The sequence below is a fragment of the Arthroderma uncinatum genome (assembly GCF_011692745.1).
Source record: "Arthroderma uncinatum strain CBS 119779 chromosome Unknown scaffold5, whole genome shotgun sequence".
In the NCBI taxonomy this organism is placed as follows: domain Eukaryota; kingdom Fungi; phylum Ascomycota; class Eurotiomycetes; order Onygenales; family Arthrodermataceae; genus Arthroderma; species Arthroderma uncinatum.
The window spans coordinates 958,996-985,721 of record NW_022983867.1 but is presented as its reverse complement, the minus strand read 5'-3'; the positions used below and the strand labels follow the sequence as shown (position 1 = coordinate 985,721).

General features: G+C 48.3%; 10 protein-coding genes across 10 annotated transcripts; 5 read left to right on the top strand and 5 right to left on the bottom strand.

Annotated features, from left to right (window-relative positions):
• Window positions 1–275: 275 nt before the first annotated feature.
• GIQ15_06692 (methylcrotonoyl-CoA carboxylase subunit beta) lies at window positions 276–2,100 on the top strand (the record flags this gene model as incomplete). Its single annotated transcript, XM_033554109.1, has 2 exons — window positions 276–1,729; window positions 1,809–2,100. 2 exons carry the CDS (start codon window positions 276–278, stop codon window positions 2,098–2,100), a joined length of 1,746 nt encoding a protein of 581 aa, XP_033403624.1.
• A 3,713-nt stretch (window positions 2,101–5,813) lies between these two features.
• Window positions 5,814–7,372, bottom strand: GIQ15_06691 (sterol esterase TGL1; the record flags this gene model as incomplete). The annotated part of the gene is made up of 3 exons (XM_033554108.1): window positions 5,814–7,129; window positions 7,192–7,271; window positions 7,335–7,372. 3 exons carry the CDS (start codon window positions 7,370–7,372, stop codon window positions 5,814–5,816), a joined length of 1,434 nt encoding a protein of 477 aa, XP_033403623.1.
• Window positions 7,373–7,712: 340 nt separating this feature from the next.
• GIQ15_06690 (uncharacterized protein) lies at window positions 7,713–8,273 on the top strand (the record flags this gene model as incomplete). The annotated part of the gene is made up of 3 exons (XM_033554107.1): window positions 7,713–7,737; window positions 7,865–8,006; window positions 8,060–8,273. The coding sequence occupies 3 exons, from the start codon at window positions 7,713–7,715 to the stop codon at window positions 8,271–8,273; spliced, it is 381 nt and encodes a 126-aa protein (XP_033403622.1).
• Window positions 8,274–8,690: 417 nt separating this feature from the next.
• Window positions 8,691–10,314, bottom strand: GIQ15_06689 (dolichyl-diphosphooligosaccharide-protein glycosyltransferase subunit; the record flags this gene model as incomplete). The annotated part of the gene is made up of 3 exons (XM_033554106.1): window positions 8,691–9,116; window positions 9,179–9,891; window positions 10,170–10,314. 3 exons carry the CDS (start codon window positions 10,312–10,314, stop codon window positions 8,691–8,693), a joined length of 1,284 nt encoding a protein of 427 aa, XP_033403621.1.
• A 460-nt stretch (window positions 10,315–10,774) lies between these two features.
• On the top strand, window positions 10,775–11,023 carry GIQ15_06688 (NADH-ubiquinone oxidoreductase subunit; the record flags this gene model as incomplete). The annotated part of the gene is made up of 1 exon (XM_033554105.1): window positions 10,775–11,023. The coding sequence occupies one exon, from the start codon at window positions 10,775–10,777 to the stop codon at window positions 11,021–11,023; it is 249 nt and encodes an 82-aa protein (XP_033403620.1).
• Window positions 11,024–12,606: 1,583 nt separating this feature from the next.
• On the bottom strand, window positions 12,607–13,239 carry GIQ15_06687 (transcription factor RfeG; the record flags this gene model as incomplete). Its single annotated transcript, XM_033554104.1, has 1 exon — window positions 12,607–13,239. The coding sequence occupies one exon, from the start codon at window positions 13,237–13,239 to the stop codon at window positions 12,607–12,609; it is 633 nt and encodes a 210-aa protein (XP_033403619.1).
• Window positions 13,240–15,871: 2,632 nt separating this feature from the next.
• Window positions 15,872–17,129, bottom strand: GIQ15_06686 (uncharacterized protein; the record flags this gene model as incomplete). The annotated part of the gene is made up of 4 exons (XM_033554103.1): window positions 15,872–16,308; window positions 16,430–16,895; window positions 16,952–16,988; window positions 17,062–17,129. 4 exons carry the CDS (start codon window positions 17,127–17,129, stop codon window positions 15,872–15,874), a joined length of 1,008 nt encoding a protein of 335 aa, XP_033403618.1.
• A 383-nt stretch (window positions 17,130–17,512) lies between these two features.
• GIQ15_06685 (uncharacterized protein) lies at window positions 17,513–19,978 on the top strand (the record flags this gene model as incomplete). The annotated part of the gene is made up of 1 exon (XM_033554102.1): window positions 17,513–19,978. One exon carries the CDS (start codon window positions 17,513–17,515, stop codon window positions 19,976–19,978), a length of 2,466 nt encoding a protein of 821 aa, XP_033403617.1.
• A 374-nt stretch (window positions 19,979–20,352) lies between these two features.
• Window positions 20,353–20,874, bottom strand: GIQ15_06684 (uncharacterized protein; the record flags this gene model as incomplete). Its single annotated transcript, XM_033554101.1, has 2 exons — window positions 20,353–20,701; window positions 20,759–20,874. The coding sequence occupies 2 exons, from the start codon at window positions 20,872–20,874 to the stop codon at window positions 20,353–20,355; spliced, it is 465 nt and encodes a 154-aa protein (XP_033403616.1).
• Window positions 20,875–25,374: 4,500 nt separating this feature from the next.
• On the top strand, window positions 25,375–26,380 carry GIQ15_06683 (uncharacterized protein; the record flags this gene model as incomplete). Its single annotated transcript, XM_033554100.1, has 3 exons — window positions 25,375–25,477; window positions 25,537–25,647; window positions 25,707–26,380. 3 exons carry the CDS (start codon window positions 25,375–25,377, stop codon window positions 26,378–26,380), a joined length of 888 nt encoding a protein of 295 aa, XP_033403615.1.
• Between the last annotated feature and the right edge of the window lie 346 nt (window positions 26,381–26,726).

The window sequence follows — 26,726 nt, the reverse complement described above, 5'->3', positions numbered from 1 at the left end:
TTCCCTTTCGGCGCTGCGGGCGCGGCTTGCGGCGGCAATACAGCCCGGTAACGCCAGTACAAGTGGGGCTTTCGGCAAACTTCCTCCAGCTTTATTTTCCGGCTTCGTTGACGTCCTGAAGAGGAAATTTCTTCGACCATATACAATTTACTCAGCAGACGACTGAGAATGACAGTATAAACAGCTATATATTGTCCTCTATATTCATTGTTTAAGTGCCGTCTTGACTGTTGTCAATTGTCTCTATTGCATCTCATCTCGACGGAGTACTGGTGATGGCTCTCCGCGCCCCCACCGGGCTGCTGCGTAGCCTGCGATGCGGCCTCAACCAGCAGCTCCCTCGACGAGCTGGCCTCACGCTGAACAGCTCCAGCTACCGGGTCAGGAGCGTCGCCAGCTTCACGCACGCCCACCAGGCCTCTGCCATCTCGGTGCTGCCCACCACCGTCGACACCTCGTCCGCAGACTTCCAGGAGAACGCCAAACAGATGGACGAGGTCCTGCAGAAGATGAACGAGCTGCACGCCAAAATCGCTCAGGGAGGCTCTCAGAAGGCTCGTGATAAGCACATCGCGCGTGGGAAGATGTTGCCCAGAGACAGAGTCACCGCGCTCATCGACCCGGGCACCTCGTTCCTCGAGCTCTCCCCGCTGGCCGGCCACGAAGTCTACCCGGGCGACGATGTGCCCTCCGGCGGCATCATCACTGGAATCGGCATGGTCGAGGGCGTCAACTGCATGATCGTGGCCAACGACAGCACCGTCAAGGGCGGCACCTACTACCCCATCACCGTCAAGAAGCATCTGCGTGCCCAGGCCATTGCTCAGGAGAACAAGCTGCCCTGCATCTACCTCGTCGACTCCGGCGGTGCCAATCTGCCTCATCAGGCCGACGTCTTCCCGGACAAAGAGCATTTCGGTCGTATCTTCTTCAACCAGGCCCGCATGAGCTCGCTCGGCATCCCCCAGATCTCAGTCGTCATGGGTCCCTGTACGGCCGGTGGTGCGTACGTTCCGGCCATGAGTGACGAGTCCATCATTGTCGAGAACCAGGGCACTATCTTCCTTGCTGGACCACCGCTGGTCAAAGCAGCCACCGGTGAAGTCGTTTCCGCTGAGGATCTCGGTGGTGGGAAGCTACACTCCACCATCTCCGGTGTGACCGATTACCTGGCCGTTGACGACGCTCACGCCTTGACGTTGGCCCGCAGGTCGATATCAAACCTCAACTGGCCCAAGACCACCTCGCCATTGACGCCCACATCCACTGCTTCAACAGCTACCGAACCCATCAAAGAACCCCTCTACCCAACTTCCGAGCTCGCCGGAATAATAGGCACCAACCTCCGCCGACAGGTCGACGCCCACGAAATCATTGCCCGTATAGTCGATGGATCGGAATTCTCCGAATTCAAACGCGACTACGGTACCACCCTCGTCACCGGCTTCGCACGCATCTACGGCACCCAGGTCGGAATCGTAGCTAACAACGGCATTCTATTCTCCGAATCCTCCCTCAAGGGCGCGCATTTCATCGAGCTCTGCGCCCAGCGAAACGTCCCCTTGCTCTTCCTACAGAATATCTCCGGTTTCATGGTCGGCGCAGACGCCGAAAAGGGTGGTATTGCGAAGAACGGTGCTAAGCTGGTTACGGCCGTTGCTTGTGCTGATGTTCCTAAGTTCACTGTCGTATATGGCGCCAGTGCTGGCGCAGGTAATTACGGAATGTGGTATGTTATATCCCTTTAATGGCCCCTTTCCCCCCTTTTTATGAAGTTTTATGAAGTCAGGTACTAACTCCCCCCGTAGTGGCCGTGCTTACTCTCCTCGTTTCCTATTCATGTGGCCCAATGCTAAGATCGGTGTCATGGGCTCCGAACAGCTAACCAACGTAATGGCCGCGGTTGGCAAGAACATTGATCCCTCGCTGCGTGACCGTATCGACGCCGAGAGTGAGGCTGTCTTCTCGTCTGCGCGCCTATGGGACGACGGCGTCATCCCACCAGCAGATACGAGAAAGGTATTGGGGCTATGCTTGGCTGCCTCCGTCGGCGGACGTGCCGAGGAAGTAAAGACAAAGTTCGGTGTTTTCAGGATGTAGACGAAACTACATGATTATCCCTTTTCTTACCTAGTTCATGTTATTCTTTTTTTTTTTTGGTTGGTTGGAGGGATACCTGAGCAGAAAATAGAATCATGTACAATTACAGTGCTCGGTGCACGGTTTGAGGTTGAAGTCTACTCCATTACACGGCCCAGCATGATAAATCTATTCCATAGATATAGATAAATAGTTGAAGACAATGAAAGAAGGCAATGTAACGACTCCACGTCAAGCGGAATATTAAAGTCAGGTCAGAAGGAAAGTTGGTAAGTAGAACAGAGAATGTATGAAAAGAAGAAGATAGAAAAAAGAAAACCAATCGAAAGGATGGAAAAGTAAAAATATATATACAGGATAAAAAGATTCCCATACTTTTTTTTGCCTGTAGTGGCTCGCTCGGCTCGGATTTTTCGCTGGAGTCAGTCATGATTATATCGTAATGATTTTTGCTCTTTGCTCTTTTTTTCGTCTTTCGTCTTTCGTCTGACAAAAATTTCCAAGAGCAGAAAATAACAAAGGGGAACTTTTCAGGGAGGTGGTGTTTTAATAAGGGAAAAATATGTATATCACGAAATAAATGGTGTAGCAGAGGATCGACCCATAAAACAAGGTAGAGGATATAAAAAAGAAAATCTTAGAGAGACATAAATAGTAATAGTAGATATCCAAAAAAAAAAAAAAAAAAAAAGAAGATAGGGAAAGTAGCAAACCAGTGATGCGGAAGGGGTATATTAAGGCGGACAGCACAAACAAAGGACGAATCACTTGCAGAGAGAGGCGGTGGACGGTGGAAAGGAGGTGAACGAGCAAACGACGTGACTGGCGGACGGATGGTCAAAGAATCACACAGTCTGTCTTCATCTTTGTCCTCCTTCGATGCCGTCGCTTGTCTGCTCCGCCGCCCGCCTCTTTCTTCCGACTGCTTCCGTAATCTCTATCCCGATCCTTGTTCGAGCGTATATCCTTCCTTATAATCTGCCGGCAGAGATCGATAAACGCTTCGTCGACGTTCGCACGCCTCCGCGCCGAAGTCTCGTAGTACGGCGCATTCCCCCACTGTTGGGATAGTGCGAAGGCGCGTGATCGCGAGACGGCGCGATCCTCTTCGAGATCTGATTTGTTGCCAACGATGACGATGGGGACCTTCTCGTCGTCTTTGATGCGGATGATTTGTTCGCGGAGCTCCTGTAGCTCGTTAAGCGAGGACATGCTGGTTATCGAGAAGACTAGAAGGAAGCCTTCGCCTTGTTTCATGTAGAGTTCTCTGAATGGTTGACTGTTAGTAGCCGCCACAAACTACTGGGCTTGGCCTGAGGGGTAGGGAGGAGTTCGCTGCTTGTGTGGTGTGTTTGAGGATGTCATGGATAAGGTTTCATAGAGATTGAATTACCTCATGGCGGCTATAAAAAGTTGTTAGACTGGGTTTATCATGTGTAGGCCGGGTATTGTGGCTGTTGTGAAGACTTACTGAACTGCTCCGTCCCGGCTGTATCCAGTCTATGGTTCATCAATCAGCAAAGGTTGTTCGTTAGCTCCGGAGGTATAACAGGCCGCGCGGTGTCTATTCTCCGGTGTTATTCGAGAGGATACGTACATTTCGAGAAGGCATGGTCGTCCCTAGAAGAAGTATTAGCGGGTAATCCGGACGGTAAACGATAGGAGTGCAGACTCACATCTACTGCAAGAACCTTCCTGTAGGAATCTTCGATGGTCGGATCGTAGCTTTCAATCCATATATTCTGTACAAACTGGGCTGGGAGCTATCAGCTGGCTGCCATCAACAGAGCGTCCTTTGGTGCTCACCGGTCAAACAGCTCTTTCCAACACCACCTAGGTCCAGTATCAGCAACGTCCAGCGGTGTATAGGGTGTATAGGGTAGCCTACCAGCGCCCAGCACAACGATGTGATATTCCCGCCTGGCACGCCGAAGATAGTTAGCCACGATACTCGCTGGAAGGGTAGATAGGGAGTGTTTGCGCGGAGAGTCCAGGGAAGCGCGCAGAAACTGCGCCGGAGACATCTAGGGCAGACGGGAAAAGAGACAAGAAAGGGCCAATTCGAATGCATACCGTGGCTGACTCTTTGATGCCATCTGAAAGGCGGCAAGCTCGAATAGATTTAATTAATAGGGACGAAGGGACGAGAGAAGTGCGGCGAGCGACGACGCGGCGCGGTGGATCGATGCCAGGGCAAGCAGCTCGAGCGCTTCGGACAGGGAAGCGGAAACAGAGGAAGGATTGCTGCAGCCTCCGCCGAACGGGACCTGCGCGATGCTGGACAGTCTTTGTAGTATAGAAGGGGTTTATTTCTGGGGAGGGATGGCGCAGAGTTGGAGTAGCACAACCGCAGTCACAGCACCACGACACGATGCCCACGACCACCAGCAGGCCGGTTCACTAATATGAGCGACGACGGGCAGCGGACGGACAGAGTCCCAATTTCCCCCCCGAAACAGCCGGACAGTTTAGGTCGAGAGGACAGGTCGAGAGGATAGGTCGACGGGCAAGGGACCGAGATGCCTGTACGCCAAAGAAACCTCCCCGGTGCAACGGTTAGCCAGGAGAACGCCAATATGACGGGAGAACGGACTGGACTGTTCGATTATCAACTTCTTGACTTCTTGACTTCTTGACTTCTCGACAGCCGAACCATGCGCGGTACGAGAAGGCAGCACTGGGCCGGGGTCGAGATGAAGGCGTTTCCAGCAATTGGGGACGGACGGGGATGGGTGTTTCAGCGGCGGACAGCCTGTGTCAGTGTCTTAACGATCCTGGGCCAGTCTGTAGGTATAATCTCTATCTCATTCTGCTGAACCTGCTCGAAGCCGGGGAGAACTTCGCTGTGGGGGCTAAAAGGAGATAAATATGAAGGCAAGCTAATTACCTAACAAGGTTACCTGGCGGGAACTAATAGACGATGGGGGATGGCCGTCTTCGTCTGCTTCTTCTTTTTTCTCCGGGCCCCTTAGCAGAGGGAGGGAGCAGAGGAAGCTGATCATCAGGAGCTGGCGGCCGTCTCGGGGCCTTGGGGGCTACATGGTGATAGGATGTGTAGCCGGTGGCTGCGGGCTGCGTCTCAGGCTCACATTATAACTAGTTTATAGGACTTCAGGCTCAGGCTCAGGCTCAAGTTCAGGCTCAGGCTCAGGCTCAGGCTCAGCTAAAGCGAGATCAAGACATCAGGCATGAACGCCTAGCTCAGGGTTTCTCCCTTAGCCCGACTTCCATTACCCCGGCACCGGCTCTCTTCGTCGCTCCGTATTGGTGGCTATCTACACGCTATACAAGCCGTCCACAGATCACCGCCCGCTATAACTCTGCTCTCCTAACGCTGCTAAGTCTGCTAGGTCTTCTGCTAACTGGAGACCTGGCGCGGCCTTGATAGGTCGGGGAATCGACGGCCAGGATCCAGCGTCCAGCTCCCGAGATGAGACAGGGAACGCAAAAAAGGAAAAAGGAAAAAGAAACGCCGGCTGGTTGACATCTATATCGCGGCCGGCACACGGGCCTTTGGCCTGCAGCCCATGCATCAGTCCCTGCAATCGAGATGAGGAATGCATCGTAGCTAAGACACCGTCGATCTATATCTGCCAGGTCGAGCTGAATGAGATTGCTGGCGTCGTTATGGTCGTCTTTATGATATGTAGAATATATGATGCGTGGCTTGACAGGCTAACACACGCCCTGCATACTCCGTATATACACCGACCTTATGCGTTATCAACATACTCCACAAAGCAGGTATCCTCTGCGGTGCCGTCAAACTGCTCAGCCAGCTTGGCCGGCGCTGTCTGCGTCTGGCTCCCTAACGCCTTGAAAACGTGCGGGAAGACGAGCCGGTCAACGTCCCGCGCCCATAGGAAGTCCAGGTGCTCGTAATGGGCAATCTCGGTTGCGGTAGTATGGCTGGGCAGCTCCTCTAGCATCACGTCGATGTCTACCAGGCTGTCTGAACCGCCGTAGACCAGCACGATGGGCGTCTTGATGTTCTTCGTCGGGAACTTGGCCGGCTTGTAGAAGCGTGACCGCGCAGCGATGCTGAGCATGGAGCCCGCGTCGTCGTCGTACATCTGGAAGCTCTTGTTGCGGATGATCTGGAACCAGTGCACGACCGACTTTGTGCTGGTAGACGAGTACAGGTGGGCATACGCGGCGAGTTTCTGGGCCATGCTGATATTCTTGCCGCTCCAGTTGAACAGGAACGACAACGCCGTGTCGATGATGCGGACAAAGATTGGCGGGTAGAGAATCGCCTGCCACATCGCCGTCGAGCTGAGGATGCTCCGTCGACCGAACGCAAGAAACATCACGTCCGGCGAAGCTTTCACTAACGCATCCACAACCCCATTGCTAAGGCCCGCGGGAGACATGGCCGGTGCCAGCCCAATGAACAGGTTGACCTGCTGGTTCAGCGTCGGATGAATGGACAGCGTTGCAAACGCCTGTGCTGTCCCTTGTGAAAAGCCTATATACGATAACGACGGCTGGCCCGTGACCGAAAGGATATAGTTGATGCTATCCGGGATATCGTGAAAGGCAAACTGGTCCATCGAGAAGTTCCAGAACGCGCTATAAGAGGGCGATAGCGTCGTCGACTTCTTAGAGTACTTGTTGCCACGGTTATTCCCGAGCCAGACATCATACCCCAACTCCACCAGCCGGAATGGCAGACACCTGCTCTCGTCCGTCAAGCAGACCCAAACCTCGCTGCTCATTAGCAGGCCGTGGTGGAGGTAGACGACGGGCTTTCGGGGCGCCTCATGGCCGGCATCGTTGACGTTAGCGTAGGTATGCTGCTCGTCCTTTCGCCAGGGAAGCCTATGTAGTCCCAGCAGGTAGCCGTCCCCCGTCTGGACGACATGTTCTTCGGTCTCGTAACCAAACAGATCACAGAGCTCGGTGAACTCTGACGCCTTTGCGATGTCTGCAGATATGCTATCCTGCTTGGGACGCTTGGGCTGAGCTACCGAGAGCACATGAAACAGCCGCTTCGACTGTCTGTAGCAGATGTTGATAACAGTCTGGGCTGGGGTGGCCATTAGCCCATGGACAAGGACATTAAGGGGTATGTATATGTAGCCAACTCACGAAGGCAGAGGGTGATGATATGAATGATCCCTTCCAGAAACACCAGCCCCAGCGAGATTAGAAGAGCGATATACTCCGTCCTATGCCATTCCATCAGCATCTTCTCCATAAAACCTGCTATCCCAGCCCTGTTTCCTACTTACCAGAGCAGACGGCCGATAAACGGAACTCGCGCCATCATCACAGAACCCCAAGCCACCCGGAAAACAAGAAGCCAGCAGGAAACAAAACCCCAGTCTTAGCCCTGGCGATGCACCATCTATCTCTCTTCTCTTCCTCTTCTTCCTTGATATCTTCTTTTTATATCTTCTTTTTATATCTTCTTCTTCCTTCGCGCTTTCGCATGTGAAAAACCAACTTACGTCATCAAACACGGTATCTGCTTAGTCATTAGTCACGGGACTTGTTTTCCCTCCTAACCCAATCAGGCGATGTTCACTCCGAGATATCAGAAAGAGCTATATAGAAAGACGAAGTTATAGCTCAGCGGGCGTATAGACAACCACCCCCACGCCGCTGCGATGCCGAGTTCGTGTAAAGACCTGCGTACGTTGGACCCGATTCTGCCTGTCTGCTGCTTTGTGCTAGACATGGGCGTTCCCGTGGCTGCACCATCTGACACTGGAGATCCCCATCTGACACGAGACGGTGCTAACTGTGATGTGAACCACAGGCCAGGCGCTGGCGGAATGCCTGCAGGAGTCAGAGTGCATTATGATCCAGCGGAACACGCCCCAGGAATGTCTGCGCTCTCCCAACCTCGAGCAACTGCCCGTCAAATGCCAGCAGCTGAAGAAGTGTCTCAGCGAGTGCAAGTACGCAACCCTCCTTCTTTCTCTGCTTTTGAACACTGTCTAATTGGATACAGACGAGGCATGGTAGACATGCGCAAGCGATTCCGCGGTAACCAGCCCTTCCAGCTCGCCAAAGAGACAGATAGTGCTACCGGCGAGGTCGTGGAGAAGAAAAAGCCTGTCCCGCAGCTCTACGGTGGACGACCGGCGTTCCAGGCCGTCCAGGCCGTCCAGGAGATAAGTGGTGATGAAGTGGTGATGGATCCTGAAAAGACGAGAGGCTTGTAAGGGCTGACTCTACGTGGTGATGGGGGTGCTCTCCGTAAAAGACGGGGCTAGACAGGACTTGCATTCTACAGCGTAAGGATTTCATGAGCATGGCGTTTTGGGTATATACTCATCTCTTGAGGAATTGTACAATATACATATCAGCAATGACTAGTATTGGGGAAGTTATACCATTATTAAAGATAATGTTCTCGTTCACATAGACAAGGGTAGGAAATCATATCATCACTTTTTTCATGTATAATACATCGAATAAATAAGTAATCGGTCAGTCTCGCTTGCCATGAATGATAATTGGGAGCCGAAAAGAAGAGCTTCAAATGAAAATCAGATGAGAAAAAGATATACCACTCCCAAATGCTGTATTTGTTGCTTTATTTATCCCATAAATGATTTTGTTATCTCATTTAATCAATTCTATTGGACTTTTTTCGCTAGGCCGCCTTTCATTGGTGGTGCTGAATAGAGCCAGATCATGACGAATGCAAGGAATCCCCCGATAACTGACCATAGACCGGCGATCCAGACCCATCCGCCGCTGATGCGCCAGCTGCGTGGCCATTCGTCGTGCGCAAAGTGACGCACCGTTACTTCGTGCTTTTCTTCAATGTTGGTCAGGAATGGTCGTTTGTAATTGACGCGGAAGGAGAAGATGCCATGTTGGTCGGGGAGGGTGAAGGAGGTTTGGTAGATGGCGGTGTGTTCTGTCCTGTCCACGGGTTGGAGGTTGAGACGGTGGAAGGGAGATAACATGGTGAATTCCAGTTGGACGGCATCTTCTTCTGGGGCCCAGTAGGGAATCCATTGATCATAGCTGTATTCTGACAACTCGATGGTGAATGTCTAGTAATACATGTCAGATATTGAGCTAGTAAAAGTAAAAAAAGGGAGGAGGATATACGAACCACGTCGTTTTTAATACGGTAGATTGATGGGTTCAGCTCTCTGGTTCCGGATTTCTCGTCACCCTTCTCGTTCAAATGATGTTCAACTCGGGTGACTTTGACAACGCCAGTCTCCTGGAAGGTCCAGGCAGTAAGCTGTTGAGCAAACTGTCTATTGGCGGTTTCTACTTTCTTGCCATTTGGTGCTTGTACCTTGGCCGAAAACCATTCGTTCTTCAAGCTGTCCACTGATCCGAGAACAGTGACTCTAGCAGAGTTTCTTGCTTGCATCGTCGTGGCTAGTGAGAGCTGCGAGCCAGTAGGCAGCTTCTGGTCAATCGATTGCTCGTCATCCCGTATGTCATAACTATACGCCGTAGATGGGGCCCGAATGATAGGAGCCAACAGGGGACTGTCGTTCCCTAGAGACTGTGCGGCAACATTTGGAAGAGCCAACACGCCCTCTCCTCCGAAAAACGGCTTGGTGTCAGGGCGTAGTTTGCCAGGGCGGGGGAGAAGGAGAACATCATGTTTCTCCGCGGCGGATATGGTATCGTAGTTGAAGTGGTCGACAACAACTGGGGCTCGGTCTGGGGAGAGATGTATGTCGAGCTCGAGCAGAAGGGAGCTGATCCCGCTGGAAGTAGGAGCACCGCCAGCTAGGGCGACCAGCACATTTCCATCATCATTGACAAAGTCGAGTAGCGCTTTCGGGCTCAGGGCAGGTCCAAGGCCTATAAATGTTCACGTCAGCCCGGCTCTCATGCACGCCTGCTCCATGAATGAAGGACCCCATGCCACACCTTTAGATTTTGGCGGGAGGACTATAAGATGGTCGTAAGCCCTGGCTCCCAGATGGAATAGAGAGAGCTTGGTATTTTTCGGAGACTCGAATGTAAGTTTGAATCCTCGACCTAGCAAACCGCATGCATATTAGCAAAAGAGTGGCCTTCAATAAACGAGGTACCGCCTCCAAACCCCAGGGTTACATTAGTATGCAGAAAAGACTAACTTTCCAAGTCTGCCCAGAAGGTCGAGAACAGATCCCTTTCAGAGTCGTCCTCCTGGATAACGAGCAGCCTGTCCCCGGCACTGCTCAGGGCGAGCACTGCAGCGCTGTATATGCTCAGGCATAGAAAAGTAAGCAGCCACTTCATCGTGGAGCTTGCGGGAGGCCGCGTTGTAAGTGATCGAGAGGAGGGCAAGGGGCAATTGCTCCCGGACGACGATGCTGTGCAGACAGCTTTCAACAGAGACCTTGATGCGACGGTGGTCTGAGTATCATCGCGATCCCAGGTCGTGGATGGAGGAGTTGTAGCTTGCTCAGCGCATTCGTGTATGTAGCAGTAGTAGCAACGTGTAATCACGTAAGGCAAAGCCAGATGCGCACAACCACGCCAAGCCCCGGCCAACCACAACCGACGCAGACGCAACCTCACATCGTCCATCTCGACAAGCAGACGAGCAGACAGGCAAACGCCATTGACAGCGAACAGCTCGATATACGCCCGTGTTGGTTAGACAGCCGACGGAGCAGCCAGATATACCGCTACACGACGCAATTGGCACCCGACAAAGACCTTTTTTTCGCCTACAAAGAACAGGGGACTATCCACCATGTCGAAACCGTTCTTCTTCTCCCAGCCATTCCGCTACATGCGATGGGCTTCGTATGAAAAGCCAGCCATCTTCTACTCGCTCGTCATCGGCTCTCTCGGTCCTGTAGCGCTCTTCACGCTGCCTCCAATCCGACGATACTTCGGTGATGTCGACCCCGCGGAAGTGCCCTTCTCATATCCAGGTACGCTCCACGCCCTCACGATCATTCGTCTCATCACTCCTGCACTTAATAAGAAAGAACGCTGACCGGATTCTTTTCTGTTAAAAGTTCCCTCTGGGCCAAGGCAGATACCTCAAGGATACGATGACGAGTAGATGGCGAGGCATGGAAATATAGACTCATTCGGCGGCTGGCGAAATAACGGCATCTCAGGGCGCATACGTCTTCCAGTCGACTCCCTACGACGCCTTATACATCTACAACACCACACGAAACTATTTTCTGGCGAAGGTCGCCATACCTATATGATAGGCAATGGATATAATGGAACATGGTGACAATACAACTACAGAGGAAGAGTGCAGCCGTCTGAAAAATCTGTTCATTTTCTATTCTTTTTTCGATTTTTGTACATATATGTCATATTAGCGGCTATTCAGTTGGTTCTTCGGTTCCATTTGTCACTCTTCCTTTACGTGTAAAGGTGAATATTTTACCTGGCAGATCTACAATGTTGAAAGTATGATTAGCTTTCTACATATATCTAGCCCTGATGGCAGGAGTGCCTAATACAATCTCAAAGGCGAGATGACATTCTTACTCATCTCATAATTGAATAGAAGAGGGCAATGTTAGAAAAGAAGTTAATGGGCCTTTGTATTCAGCAAGTATATGTAATAACCGAACGCCCTCTGATGCAACTATCTAGTATGGAAGATATTATCATCGCCATGGCCTTTTTTTCCCCGCATAACGGCAGCGATATAAAAAAACCACGCTCCAAAATATGATGCAAGCCATCATTGAAAAGAAGACCAGAAAAGTTCATCTGCAATGTTATCAAGGGTATTTAAAGGGTGTTCGGGCGTGTGTATGGATATGGATGGATATGGATATGACGAGAAGGTCCAATTATTAAGGAGTATCACCACACAATATCGAACAGATAAAAAACAGCATCAAGACAATGGGGACAAAAAATGAAAAACGAAAGAATAGATCGAAAAACAGCCCTAATGCATCCATCGAGAACGGGTCCAACTGTACATTTAATCAATCGCACGGAAGTTTCGAACACACACACACACGTGAGGTCGGGGGAGAGGGTAGATCAAAGAGAAAGACAACATCGTAGAAAGAAAGAAAAATGATTCACAACAGCCAGCCCAGTTTTAGTCGCAGCGTCCTCGAGTAAGAGGCAAGGAGAAAAAAGAGGAATAATAAAAATAGATCTTGAGAGGAGAAAGTGGCCCGGAGATAAAATTCCGAAGTGGTAGCTGGTCCAAGAGGATATTGAAGCCTGTATGGGCTCATCTCGCGATATATGCAACAGTTGATTTCAAATGAAATCTTTCAGGTGTTTATACCTGGGACAACGGGGTCCAAGTGGTAAAAAGTGGGCTCCAGGATAGGAGTATTCGACTGGCCAATATCATCATCATCATCATTCAATCATTCATTGTAGTCCAGAATAAAACAACGTACATCCCATATTCAGCCACTGTAGCTGTGTGGAATGGAATTGACTACATGGGTTATCCACATAAAAAGAGATTTTGCCCGGGAGACGTGATGTGGGTTAAAAGGGCAGCCAAGAGGGTTGATTCAGAGCAGGCGTGAAAGATACATGTCCTAGAACAAAAGGGAGATATCATGGTGCTAATCCAATCTAGTGGCGTGGGGCTGGATTCCTTGGGTGTCCCCGGTCAGGCTGACGTTCTTGGTAGGTAGATTCCACGGGATATCCGGTCTCCATTATTCTAGGGTCTGGTCCACTCGATGGAGGATATGGAGATGTAGACTGGCCAACAGGGGAGTAGTCACGGTCATTCTCATATCCTTGTCCAGAGTATCGAGGTTGGGACATTCCTCCGCCAGGGTAGGCATAGGCACCCTGGCTGTGGATATACGACTGCTCAGCGGTTGTTACAGGTGGAGTTGGCTGGTTTGAGTAAGGAGCTCCTCCACTGGGAGCATAAGAGCCATTGTCTGGGGTATACCCAGGCTGGTTACCATAGTCTTGGTAGTTTGGCTGGGATTGGTGAGCAGGGTATGATTGGGAAGGTGGGTAAGTAGAGTATGGTTGCTGCGGCTGTTGAGGCTGCTGAGGACGAGAGGACTGGTATGGGACTGGTGGGCGAGTCTGACGGACGGACGAGGAGTCATAGTTTGCTGGTGACCTGTTAGGCGCTGGTGCCATGTTCAGATTATCATAGTAAGTACCTCTAGGCTGGCCACCTTCCTGCCTGCGGATGACCTCTACATCCCAGCGTCTCGAGTCCGCCTTCAAATCTGCAATCATTTCCTATTTTTGCGACGTGAGGTTAGAGACGGTACGATGAATGGGACGAAGCGTAGGTCACCTACAGTTGTCAGATTTCGGTAAGCACGAATAAAGTATCCTGGACGGCCCTGTCATCCGAGTCAGTCATTTCAGTCCTGGTCCAAGATGGATAAAAGAAATTACGAAAGGATATCTAAGACAAAGAAAAAGAGAGGCCGACCTGGTGAGTCCCAGGCCTCACGAGGGCATCCCGTCCAAGGTAACGGCAAATATCTGCTTGGATAACCTCACGGCTAATACCATCTTGATCGATAAAATATTCATTCAGTCGCGTCTGAGGCTCCGGGTCATCATATCTTATGGGTTGTCGCTGCGCCATCTTAATTCCAAGGCACAAAAAGAAAGAAAGAAAAAAGTACTTGGGATCCGGGATTTCACTGCTGGGAGAAAGAGATAGAGAGATATGGAGGGTGGTCCGATTTCCTGGCGGTGGAAGTGGTGATGGTACAGAGAATATTCCAGTTATGTCTCTTCAGAGAGCTGAGGTGGGCCGATGTTGTTGCAGCTGGGCAGTATTATTCCCAATGTCTTTACAAAGGGGATCCAGAGGAGAGAGAACAAGAGAGAGAAGTGGAAGAACTGTGAAAAGCAACCCTCTTGGAAGAAAGAAAGTAGAAATGTAAAAAGTTTTCAAGTGACACAGGAGCAATCCTAAAAGGCTGATAAATATATTCCTTCAGGCAGGGCTCACAGGCAGAGAGATATCACGTTGACCGAGCTTTTGACTGGACAGTGAAGCAACCTATTTGTTGTGCTTGTTTTTCTATTGTGTCTTCCCTTGGGGGTAAAATGTGCAATACCGGATGCAGGGGGTTTCCTCAGGTACGGATCCAAATGGCGGATGTAACAGTCTTTTTGGGGTCCAAATTTATTATACCCACAACAATACCGGAAGCCGTGCAACTGCTCCTCAAAGGTATGATGATGTAGTGGTAGTAGTAGTAGTAGTCTATGGCTGAAACAGAGTAATCCAAAGCGTATGGTAGAGTCTGACGGGAAGCCTGCTGTTCAGTATTGGGTGACCGCGGGAGGGTGAAAACGGCGCAGCGGTCCTTGCTGTGGAAGACTAGGCACCAAGGGATTATGTGAAGCAGAGACGCAGCCGTCGCAGACGCAACAGGGCAGAGCAGGCAGCGAGAGAGTGTTGGATGGCAGAAGTTGAGGTTGTAAACGAGGAGGAAGAAGAAGAGAAGAGAAGAGAGAGAGAGAGAGAGAGAAGTGTCAAGAGGAAGAAAGGGAGCCAGGAGGGGCAAACAGTGGGTCAGGCCAGGTGCAGTGATTGGTTACTGTATTGGGTATGTTTGCTTGGGCCGGACGAGGCAAAAGGAGCCTAAGCGAGCGACGGTTTGATAGACATGAGACGACAAGATGATACTGAGACAGGATACTGAGATACTGAGATGCTGATGAGATACTGATGAGACGGGATACTGAGATACTGATACGATGCTGATGAGATGACGATGAGACGAGATGAGACCAGATCCGGAAGAGATACTGAAAGTCGAGATACGTTTACAGATCATGACGAGACCAGACTCCAACCAAGAAATCAAGAGATGAGCGAGATCAACAAGTAAAGAGCCTGTCTGGCCGTCTGGCCCTAGGCTGCCTGAATTTTCAGCGTCAACAGCGTCCTACCTGGCTGCAAGGAGCGCCGGGTGATTGGGTGGGAGCTGCCGTTGCTGTTAGGCACTCATGCAGCTCTCCTTGGGCACTCATCCAACCCTCCACCCACCGCCACACATCACCATCACCATTACCATCACCGCTCTGAGACTCTCCCTCTTGCTTCTCCCTGGTTCCCTGCAGCAGCAGCAGCATCTCTCAGCCGCTTCGTACGGCCCTGTCATACATACTTAAACTCCCCAGGCGGCCTGCTGAGCGTTCAGCCACCAATCGCGAGATTGGGTGATATTCTCCCTGCTCATATCCGCTCTCCACTTCCGCTTTGGCCCAGCCAATCCTTCCTGCTGCTGCATGGTTAAAAGAATCATGCTACCATACTACTGGATCCCCGGCTTGATACCACCGCCCGGAATGCTTAACGTTGTCATGTTAAGGGTAATTTCACGCTTAAGATGGACGAGATGAGCCTCACAGCACCGTTCTTTTAGGGCTGCTTTGAGGGGTTGTCTGCTTTGGCTAGCAGATGGGGTTGTTATCGCGTGGCTGGTTCGGGGTTATCGGCCTAATTCGAAATGATCTCAGGCTGGTGCAGATGGGCGGTAAAATTCCTTTTTAAACCGCGACGAACAGGCAGTCGATGGTCAGTAAGACGTCCCATCGGGCTCCTCCGACTGGTTGGATCTGCATGCAAGACCCCTCCCGGTCACTTGGATATTATTCGGCGCTAACATGAAGTTGAGAGTGTGACGAATAAAAGGAAAGCTTTATACGATCACGGAAATATTCCCTCTACTATGTAGAAAACCTGGTGGCCGTTGATTCATTCCCGTGCCATTTTTTACACCGGCCAAATCAACAGTCGCGTTCGAAAGACTAGTCTTCTCGTGATACCCCAACTAACATTATATGACTAATATTATATATATACAGGCTTCAGCTTGAGCGGGTATTATGGATAATTTCACAGGTTAGAATCTCGTGAGCTGGCGGCCGGGACGACTCTGAAATTAATACGCGGAAAGTGGATGCGGATATCAAACCGGCTATCTGCTGTCTTGCGCTGCACTACTATCTCCCTTGAATTCAAGGTGACAAGCGTCCCAGTATCCCGATGGGTTGAGCCTGAATCGGTAGGCCAGACAGTGACATTCTCACCCTTTCGGAGCCCAAGTGGATCCGACTCATCAACTTTGCCCTCTTCCTCAGCAAACGCCTCATGCTGGAGTCCGTCAAGCACGTCACTGCCAGATACAACCACCTTCTCCATCCTTGCCTTCGCGTTGGACAGAGCCTGTCTGAATCGGGCCATCCAAGCAAATACTTTAGGATGACTGGTCTTAGAAATGATGTTACCATCCAAGGAGCCCATGCCAACAGCCCAATCAAGAGGCCAGATGGCTGATGAACAGACAAAGAAATGACGCAAATGTCAGCCTTCCAATCGCATCAAAATTGAATCCCAGCCTACCAGGACAGGCTCGGCACAAGCGATAGCAGCAGGGGGATATGGAACACTTACCTTGTATGTCTGCAAGGGTAGGCTTCTCTGTCTTGCGTAGCCACTGCCTCCCATCCGCAAGTAAAGTTGATTCCAAGAAATCGAAAGCCCGCTTCATCTGAACCTGAGCCTCGCCCCGCAAACTCGTCATATCCCCCCTTTCCCACTTCTGCCCGGCGAAAAAGGAGCCCCTATCCTTTACGAACTTGGGGTCCTTGGTCAGTGGGATGTTTCGTGGTATCAATAGGACGGCACTGAGGAAGAGTCCCCCATCCGTCGTCCATGACTCAAGCAGGTTCTCTATCGCTTTCCCTTCGCCGTCTGAATCGGCGGCACCAAGCCTTTCGTCGGGGAAGCGTTCTTCAAGCTTTTGCAGAATCAGTCGGGTGTCACAGTATACATCCTTCCCGATGGTCAGGACGGGAATTCGACGGTACTGGACGCCGAGCGCAGCCAGGTCCGGCCGTGGCATAATTGGTGGTTGCATCTGCAGTTATTATTAGCATGCATGCACCTAGCCCCATGATAGGATACATATCATACGCATTGCTTGTACCGGATTCCACGGAGAGTAAGATACCTGGAAGAAGGAGTTAATTGAATCTCTGTCTCTCATTCATTCTCTCTCCGTTACATAACGTTTATGTACATACCAGGCAATCCGTCTTGCATATGGCGAAAACGAGTAGTGGAATAGAACGGGCGTTGGGTCTGAAGCCATTATGAGTTGTCTTTTGGTGATTATTGGCGGTATATTCGTGCTAATCGTTCTCCAACTTGGGAATGTCTGCGGTTGACCTCTTTATCAAGGGCGTGCTTATCCGTCGGCTGTCGAGATGCCGAGGTAAAATCGTGCACAGGAAATATATTATTCCGAGGCACCGAGGCTGGCTTACCTAATAAACGCGGTGTAACACGATCTATTTATAAGAAGGAAAGACGAAAGTGTGCATAACAGAAACCTGTTATTCGTGCCAAAAAGATATCCTAGTGGGCATTTATATCTCTCAAGCCGGATAGGATCAGGTAGTAACACGAAATCAGAAATCAGAGGATGTCCTATCAATTCTGAAGTTGACAGCTATCTACCATACGCACCGGGCAATGCTTTCTAACTCTCTGACCAGCAGTTACCTGCAGTATAAAGAAGACACCGATGTAGTGGCATCATGGCTTGCGACGACTGCCAAAGTGTGCGGGTATACCAAGAATATAAATCCAGGTCAACAGAAACAAAATCAAAGTGGCAGACTAAAGGGGAAGGCAAGAAAATCCGCACAACACTCTCCCGGCGAGTCATCTGCCTCAAAGCCTTCACTCCCCAATCTACCAACTTATACCATTGCTATTCATGATTTTGTCCCTCTCGCAGAATGCATTGCAAGCTGCGAAAGTCCAAAGGTTCGCGTCCCTGCTACATTTGCCGTAACACTCGAACGAGCAATATCCGCACGACGTCTTCATCATGGTATCCTAGGCGATAGAAGTAAGGCTAAAATTGATGGCCATACTTATTTTATCAGCATTCTAGAGCGCGTTCAGGATACGCTACGCCCTCTTTTTTCTGTAGAAGGGGATACAAACGATAATACCGATAACATGATTAACAACTTTGAGGGGCTAGATGTGCAGGAGCCATCTAACAAGTTTATACAAGCTCCAGATGTCACAACTCCCATACCGCCGACGCCGGATCCAGAAGCTAAATATAAAGCAGAGCTGGCAAAGGATCTGGGCGAGATGTACAGCGCCTTCTGCCTCCTTATCAAGGATTATCAGACATTCCGCGCAGCAATCATGAAAACATGGATGGGCTACCAGCAGGGGGTATTTGACTTGGTTTCTGCCTCTATAATGACCAATACTGCGCTGGATTTCGCCCGACAGCTAGAGAAGGACGCTAAGCCGCTATTTGACAGATTTGGTGGCGCGGAGCAGGTTTTAAGGATGGTGTTTTTGGCGCAATATCGAGAGAAGGGAGAAGATGAAGCCTTCAAAGAACAACCCGGTGATGATATGAACTTTCGTATGTGGGAAGCCTCATCAGGAATCTTCTGGCCCGCCTACATGTGCCTCCAAGAGTTTATCCCCATGGTGAGCAAGTGGAATGTGCCATTGTGCCAACCCGGCTTCTATGGTATATACGATCCTACCAGCAACCGAGAGCAGAAAACACCGCGAGAGAAATTTAAAGAAGACAAGGTTATTCTCACGGAAATTTTCTCCGAATTTGCGTTGCTCTGTCTTTGTGCGCCAGATATTGTGGCACAGGATGAGCTCACGCGTGGCTTGGGTGAAGCGTTCGAAACTCACGAAATCACGCTCTCCCTTGTCTTTGCTACCCAGGTTTACCTTGATATCCACCATATCTTACGAGCAAACGTAAACCGCGGGCTTGATGATTTAATGACTACTGCAGGGTTGATCGATACGTCGATAGAACAGACCCTCAAACATCACCAATCACTCCGTGTGGAAAATTGGCCATTGTCAAATGATCGAGTACTCAAGAATATCCAACAGCAGATCGAAATGTGGGTCAAACGTGACACGGTGGGAGAGGCCAAAATTAGATTGAATCGTCCACCCGGGGAGCCTTTCAAGCTGCTGTCTTCCCATCCCTTGCTTTGCGGATTGATGGCGTACAGCCTCAAGGCCACGTTCCAAGAGGTCAGTGTCATTTTCGCAAATGCTTGGGGCTCGATTATGTATACCTACCATCTCTACAATGCACTAAGACAGGAGAAAATGCTGCAAAATAAGTGGCCAGATATGGATATCGTCATGGGCATGCAAGGCGATGTTTTTGTTGGTGATCCACCCAAAACTCCAGAGGATTATCTAAAACGGTTTACCCTCAGCATGGGGTGGTCAGCAACTGCGTTTGCTAAAGGCAGGCGTCCGGGGACTATACCAGCCTCATCGCGTGGTCCTAGGGGCCTTGAAGAGCTCGCACCAGTAGCGCAGATGTTCAAAGCGAGATTCTGCGAGGGTTCTGATCAGACCGACTGGACACCGGAAGATATTAAACACGTTGTATCCAAGTCAAACTGGGATTGGGATGAAGAGGAAGTATCATCAGAGGGGCTCTCTGTGTTTTCTATTACTCAGGCTGAGAAGAAGAAACAAACCACCACAACCCTAGGACAGATAAACGCGGTCGAGTTACTGGAACGCCTACGGAATGCCATACAAGGGGAATCCCTAGAGCTCAATATACCATATCTTACCCTTCACCGAGTCTGCTGGCTGGTTCTTCGCAAGGTCAATCTACACTGTAGCGAAACTCTTCAAGAAATGTTTGGAGCAGGGTATCTGGAGAAAGAAAACCAGTTACCCTTAGTTGTGGGTTATATTTTCATGGCTGCAACCAATACCAAAAAGCTGGGTGGTTTACCAATGGGTAAGAAATCGGATGTGGTTACTAGTAAGCTAATGCTCAAGGCAGCTGTTATCATGGACAGCTGTATAGAAGATGCTGGGAGGCTCTGCTGCAACGCTCTTGAACAGCATAACATTGTGTTCATGGATGATAGCAATGACGAAGATGAGGACAAGGATGAAGCGTGAAATTGAAGTCCATTTTCTAGTATCTAATCCGTACATCCTTTCCGGAGATCAGAGGGTAGAAAACTACAAATGATACCTCACCGGATGGAGCAAGAAGGTACTTAAAGATATTGGCAGATCCAGTTAAGTTATGATGTTTCCCACGTTGAGCACGTTTAGTTATTAATTTACTAGCTAGGATTCAATATTCTTACGCCTTGTGTCATAACATATTCTTGCCTGATTGAGCTTCCATTTGTTTGTAGTACCGATGAGCTAATAGGATTCTGGAAATTAAAAGGATAATTTAGGCCTTCCAAGTTGTACCCCTAACTGTTAAAACAGAATCCTTCTCACTCTTCCGCAGTTTAATGGCTGACTTTCAGAAGAGATTGTTACGGACGCAACCAGTTGCACACGGCCATAGCCTGGTGAACCTTCAGCTTCGTAGCCGCCATAAGCCACCAGTATCTTCGTATCTCGTCCTTAGAAGCTAGCAGTTGGTAGTACTCTTCGAGCATCGGGTCCCCTTCGGATAATTCTTTAACGCATTGCAGGTAAAAGACACGGTCCCGTCGCATCGTTGGCGTATTCTTTGGCTTACATACTAAATGCCCATCTGTATTGTTTCCGTATTCAACTTCGACCTGATCGTGTGGTGTTTGGAAGTCATGAGTTAAGAAGTTGGGGAAACATGCTGATAATTGGAATGGTATCTTCTCCGCAAAACCGAGGTTAATAATTCTACAAAGTATCAGTGTAAAACAAATAAGTATACCAAATACAAGAAAGAGCACTTACGCCTTAACGTTAAAGTCCTGATCGATAATAATGTTTTCGGTCGATAAGTCGCCATGGACAAGAACGCAAGACGATTGATCCAGGCTCGGTATAAGGTACTCGGCAATCAGATCCATTTGATCCAAGCATCCCTTCTCTGTTGCACCAGGCAGTTTATTTTCTTGTGCTCGCTTTATTTTGCGATTAATGAGTGTTATAATATAGCTAGTTGCCGTGTGTTCTATATGAATAGTTAACAAGAAAGCAAAAGATAAAAAGGCAGTGAAAAAGACGAACCTTTACTTTGTATTTTGAGCAAGTTCAACACAGTCTGAACAACGGATCGAATGCCTTTATTGCGTTGCGGAATATCAGGGCAAGTATCGGTCCACCGCAACTGGGTTCCTTCGACCCATTGGACAGCTATGTACGGATACCGTGCTAAGTTATTGAAACTAGCACTGAATATCTTCAGCTTTGGAGTTCCTGTAATTGCATTCTTCTCAATAGCCAGATGCAGCTCTGCCTCACTCTCTACCAACAGCTCAACATGTCGCGGGAACCGGCGGAATTGTAAGAGGAAGCGAACTGCCCTTTTGAGCCTTCTGAATCCTCAAGAACAACGATAACACACTCGCTACCTCCAAACGGCCTTTTCTGGGTATCCATGATGAAATGGCATTCGAGGCCAAGGGAACGGGACATTTCCCCCTTTAAACCATCCAAGCAGATGCAATCGTACCCTTTAAGTTTCCTTTTTCGACCGAGATTCTCCATTCTTGCTCTTAATAGAATATGAGGTTATTGGCATGCTTGTAAGCACGCACAAGAAAAAATTGGACTTGCAAAGGTAAGTTCAAGCTGATGATGGTCTTCGGGGTGGTGAGTTTGATGTAAATAGTGATGTCTTTTTAGATAATGATGATACCACGGTTAACGTATTCCACCAGTCAACGATCATCACCACTTAATGAACACACCCCAAAAACTCTGCATCCACCAAAACAACCACCTTCCAACAGCCACAAAATGGTCAATGAGGCAGCAATTGTTGCTGCGATTAAAGATTTAAAATCGTAAAAGACTCCTAATTACTCATAAACCGCTAAAAAGTTCAAAATTAACCAAATAATGCTAGCGCAGCGGTATCAAGGTACTATAGTCTTAAGAGCTAAAGCAACATCTATCCATTGCAAAAAGTTGACAAATACACAAGAAGAAGTGCTCCTATAGCATATAAATCAATTATTAGAGAGAGGCCTATCACCTACACCCTAGGTACTACAAAATCTCGTATACGAGCTCACTAAATAGGCTATTAGTATCAACTAGGTGGCTCAGTTCTATAGCTGGCACAAGGATCGCATTAAGAGTCTCTATCTCCGCACTATTGATTAATCTAGGCATATTGCTAATAATTCCAAGCATTTTGAATACTTTTATAAGCTTATAAGTACTTATTTATTAATAGTTAGCTATTAAATTAATATTAACCTCTTCTTTAGCTTAGAGAAGCAATAAATAAGTATAATATTACTCTAGATAATATTTACAACTTTAATAAGAAAGGCTTCCTTATTAGCCTAAGACATACTATTAAATAGGTGGTTCCTATTCATGCGCTTAAAAATAGAAGGATAATAGCTATATAAGATAGAAGTCGTGAGTTTATCTCTCTACTCACTACTATCTCTATAGATAGAGAATAGATTCCTCCTACACTTATTTATAAGGGAGAAAGTAATCTATAAGACACCTAGGTGAACGAATTTGACCCTTAGAGAGAAATAGTATATTTTATAGTATCTCCAAATGGCTAGAGTAATAATAACTTTAGCAAGGAATAGCTTTAAATATTTAATAAGTATATAAAGGCAAAGGCTGGCCAAGGAAGAAGGCTTCTTATTCTAGATGGCCACTTATCTTATATTAATATAGGATTCATCAAATATATAGATAAAAACCGTATCTTACTAGTTATCTTACCTCCACATTCAACACACCGTCTGCAGCCATTAGATGTTGGGATATTTGGGCCATTAGCCAGTATATATTCCCAAGAAGTTAATAATCTCTTACGCAGCGGATATAGGTATCTATTAATGTTAAAGCGAAACTTTTAGAGACTCTTCTACACTATATGGAAAAGAGCTCTTACACTAGCAAATATTAAGTCTGGATTTATAAGTATAGGGATATATTCTATTATGCCTCAATATTAAATAAAATACTTTAATAAGAGACCTCTAACACCTCCAAATATCGATATTGAGCCTCCTACCCCTATTACTATACAGGGTCTCCACCGCGCGGTTAAGAAAGTGCAGCTCCAGTAGTCATTAACCAGCCTTTATATATCAAAGATCATCCGCGCCAGTGAGAGGCTAGTCTTTAATAAAGAGATCTTACTATATAAAAATAAGTCTCTTATAGCTATATTTATATAAGAGAAGAAGAAAAGGAAGCAAGGCAAGGGCTTAGGCCTATTTAAAAAGGATAAAGTAGGCCAAGCGTAGATATTCTCTCTATCTAAGGTTAAAGTAGCAAGGTAGCGAGCTATTAAGGTAGAGACTAAAAAATAAGATAAGATAGCTCAGGCAGAGGAAATAAAGCTTTAATAATTAATTTACCGCGATAATAAGACTTAAAAGGCTATAGAGAAGAAGGCTCAAAGGCTTATAGATCAACAGTAACGTAAGGAGGCTCTTAAAAAGGCCCGCGAGGAGACTATAGTATGGCGCGCAGAGGCAGCAATTAAATAGAAGCGTAAAGCTGGTGAATTAGAAGCTGAGCAAATGGCTAAGAAGGCCAAAAAGGCTCAAAACAACGTCTCAAGCCCTATCTCACCTTCCCAATTAGGAAAGAAGAAGACTTCACCTTCTAAGGTTGCTCCTATCAATCCTATTACTCTAATACCTAATTTCCTATCCCAACCGCGGGGAACCCGTTCCAGGCAAGTTATCAAGCCCAACACTCGTTTCTTTTCTTAATCTATCTAATTTGTATGTAAACTAGAACCCTACTATCGTTATTTAATAGTCAATTTTATTTGTTATTTACGTTGTGTTGAGATATCTCGATATTTACACGCATGTTTGGACGTAAGGAGCATTTGGAGGTGGTGATCGTTGACTGGTGGTGATCGTTGACTGGTGAGATACGTTATGGCTCACGCAGGGTTAGCCCTTTTTCCACACTCATATACAGAGACCCAAAATGGCCTGAATGCGTGAATATCATCATTATTACGCCCATTTGCTCTTATCTTGTAGTGTTCTAGGTTCATCGGTTGATTGACTACGTCTGATGTGAAGAAAGGAGCAGTTAGATATTTTATAGTGGGGTAAGTTCCCGATCGTGATTATATAATTGACTTCACTCCCTCTAAAAGTCATTATCAATCACATGACCAAGCGTTTTTTAACTTTAGTCAGCGTATCCCAACTTTATCAAGTATAAACATCCAGCTTCGAAGACATCATCCTCAGAAACTCCGTTGGAAGGCTCAGAAATATGATATCGACCGCCAACCTGGCATATTCGGGCCTGAAATATACGGCCCTGGCCTGTAGCGATGAATACCAGTTTGCTTCTCCGGAAAGGAGATCCACAGTGAAAATGCCCGAAGATGATTAATGACTCTAATAGCCTCCTATTTGTCCGGAATTACTAGTTACACAAGGGATAGCTATAACACACACGATATGATGAAGTGCAGCAGATCTATATACATTTGACTATGGAGTACCCCGTGCATGAGATACCTCGTTGGATACTCAGTCCCTATTGTCTTTAAAAGATTTGCTGTGCATCTCTCCCGGCACCTATACCAAAAGCTCATCCGCAGCTGCGAGGCTCAAGGAGTGCCTTGGCCCCGCGATGGGATATAGTCATGATTATGGGATCAAGTAGAAAGGCAGCAGTGAGTTGTTATGATCGATATATGGGCTCGATGGCAGATGGGAGTATAAATCCTCGACAGCAGGCAGACTGCTCACTGTGGGACAGGTTCTGACAATGGCCACGAGCCCCGTTCAAAGCTGCCTTAGGGATACAGCCCGAACCCTTGTCAACAGCTCGCCCGAGCCTTGCTAAATGGCTGTTCCTGCTCACCGTCTCCACTCTCAGTTCTTTGGGCGGCCACCTGGAACGCGAAGCTAGAAGAGAAGGCGCAGAGAACGTGCAGCGAAGACGCGGAGAAAATGGAGAAAGGGGGAGAAAAGGGGCCACGGAGGGGGCTGCGTTTGCTTGCTAGAGGCGACCAATCCAGATACGAGAAAATACGGTTAAGTTAAACTACTTGACTGGCCAAATTTGGAACCTAGCCTTGCCAGCATTTCAACTATGACTACAATACCCAACCTCGGGCTGCATGCATACTAGCTGTACCTCGCGTAGATCGTGAGACATGAGATGTTTATACTTTTTTGATATCGAGAGAACTACGGAGTGCACTCTCTACCAGCCTTTGAAGATATATATATATATATATCCAAACGTTGCGTATATATCAGAGACCGCTAAGTCCAACTGGTTTGACTAGACCAGCTGAGCGGTTCGAGCAAAATCTTTTCAAACTAGCAACTGCATCGTTATCACTTCCTGGTGGAATGGTTACCCTGCTACAGCCGCAAACCATGGCGCGTACCCAGTCAAAGGACACAGACAGAAGAAGCAGTTCTAACAGGATACATGCATTCGTCATAGTCCTGTCATTTGTGGGAGCTCTTGTCATCGCTAGTGAGTGTTGCAAACCCTATCTCATTTGAATCGTCAGCTTATAACCACCTACGGAGCAGTCTTTGTAACTTTCGGGTGCATATCGACGGACCTTGGCCTGAACCATCTCTACTATGCTGAGCTGCGAGCCAACGGTACATACGATGTCTCCCTCCGTGTTGGATACTTCGGTGCGCCAGCCCTACCCAACTAATTCGGGAAGTTTACCCAAAGAAACTGACGTCAACAGGGGGCTGCATGTCCATCTCTCGCGCACCCGTAGCCGATGCCGGTGCCAGCGGAAGTTCTTCTACCCGTCGGGCGGTATACTGCATCAAGAACATGCACACCGAAGCCGCGGCCGATCTGAGCGAGAGTTTCCAGGAACACCTTAACGTGACAGGCGATATGCTGGCTTTTACCAACTCATTTCTGAGCATCGCAATTCTGCACGTCAAACACCTCCAAGAAAATGTATTCTTCTATGAACCCGTTGCGATACAAGTAGCTCTTCTTGGTGTTAGTGGCCTGATGCTATTTGCTGCCGTTGGGGCTCCATCACATCGTCGAGGTTACAAGGGCGTTGTTGCCCTTGCTATCTTTCTTGCCACCTTTGCCATCGCCCTGGGCCTCGTCATCGCTATCGGTTCGATCCAGGCCATGAACGCCGTACTAGGTGGAGGCAGGCCTATAAACGAGAAACTGTTTAATGACAGCATTGTTATCTCCCGTGGTAGCAGGCTAGATGGCTTGCAAGGAGCACTCGCAGCCACGACAACGCTTTTCTATGTTCTGATTGGTATGCTCTTTGTTCGATGGAGCTCAGAAGGGGAGAGGGAATGGGGCGGGGAAAACTTCATCCAGGTTCTTCTCCCCGAGAGGCCCGTTTGGGGGCGCCGGGGCAAGGCGATAACGCAATTCTGAAATCTCATATACCTGTGAAGTATGCAAATGTATGTATGCAATTGAAGGCTATCTAGTTAGTCTGGAAGTCGGGAAGTCGATTATGCTAATGAGATATCTAATCCCAAAAACTAGTATCAAATAATTAATTACGAACACGCGAAGCAATGGATCATGAAGATAAAGAGAAGGCTTGAACGTTGGCAAACATAGATGATTTGAACAAGGACTACTACCACTATGGTCTACCAAGGGTGCCACCGGTTGGAATTCAGCTCGAATTCAAATGGAGGTGTTGAACGTAGTTAAATGGTTGAAACGAGAAAAAGAATTATATTTCCCCTCGTCTAACTTTCCTGTGCGTTGC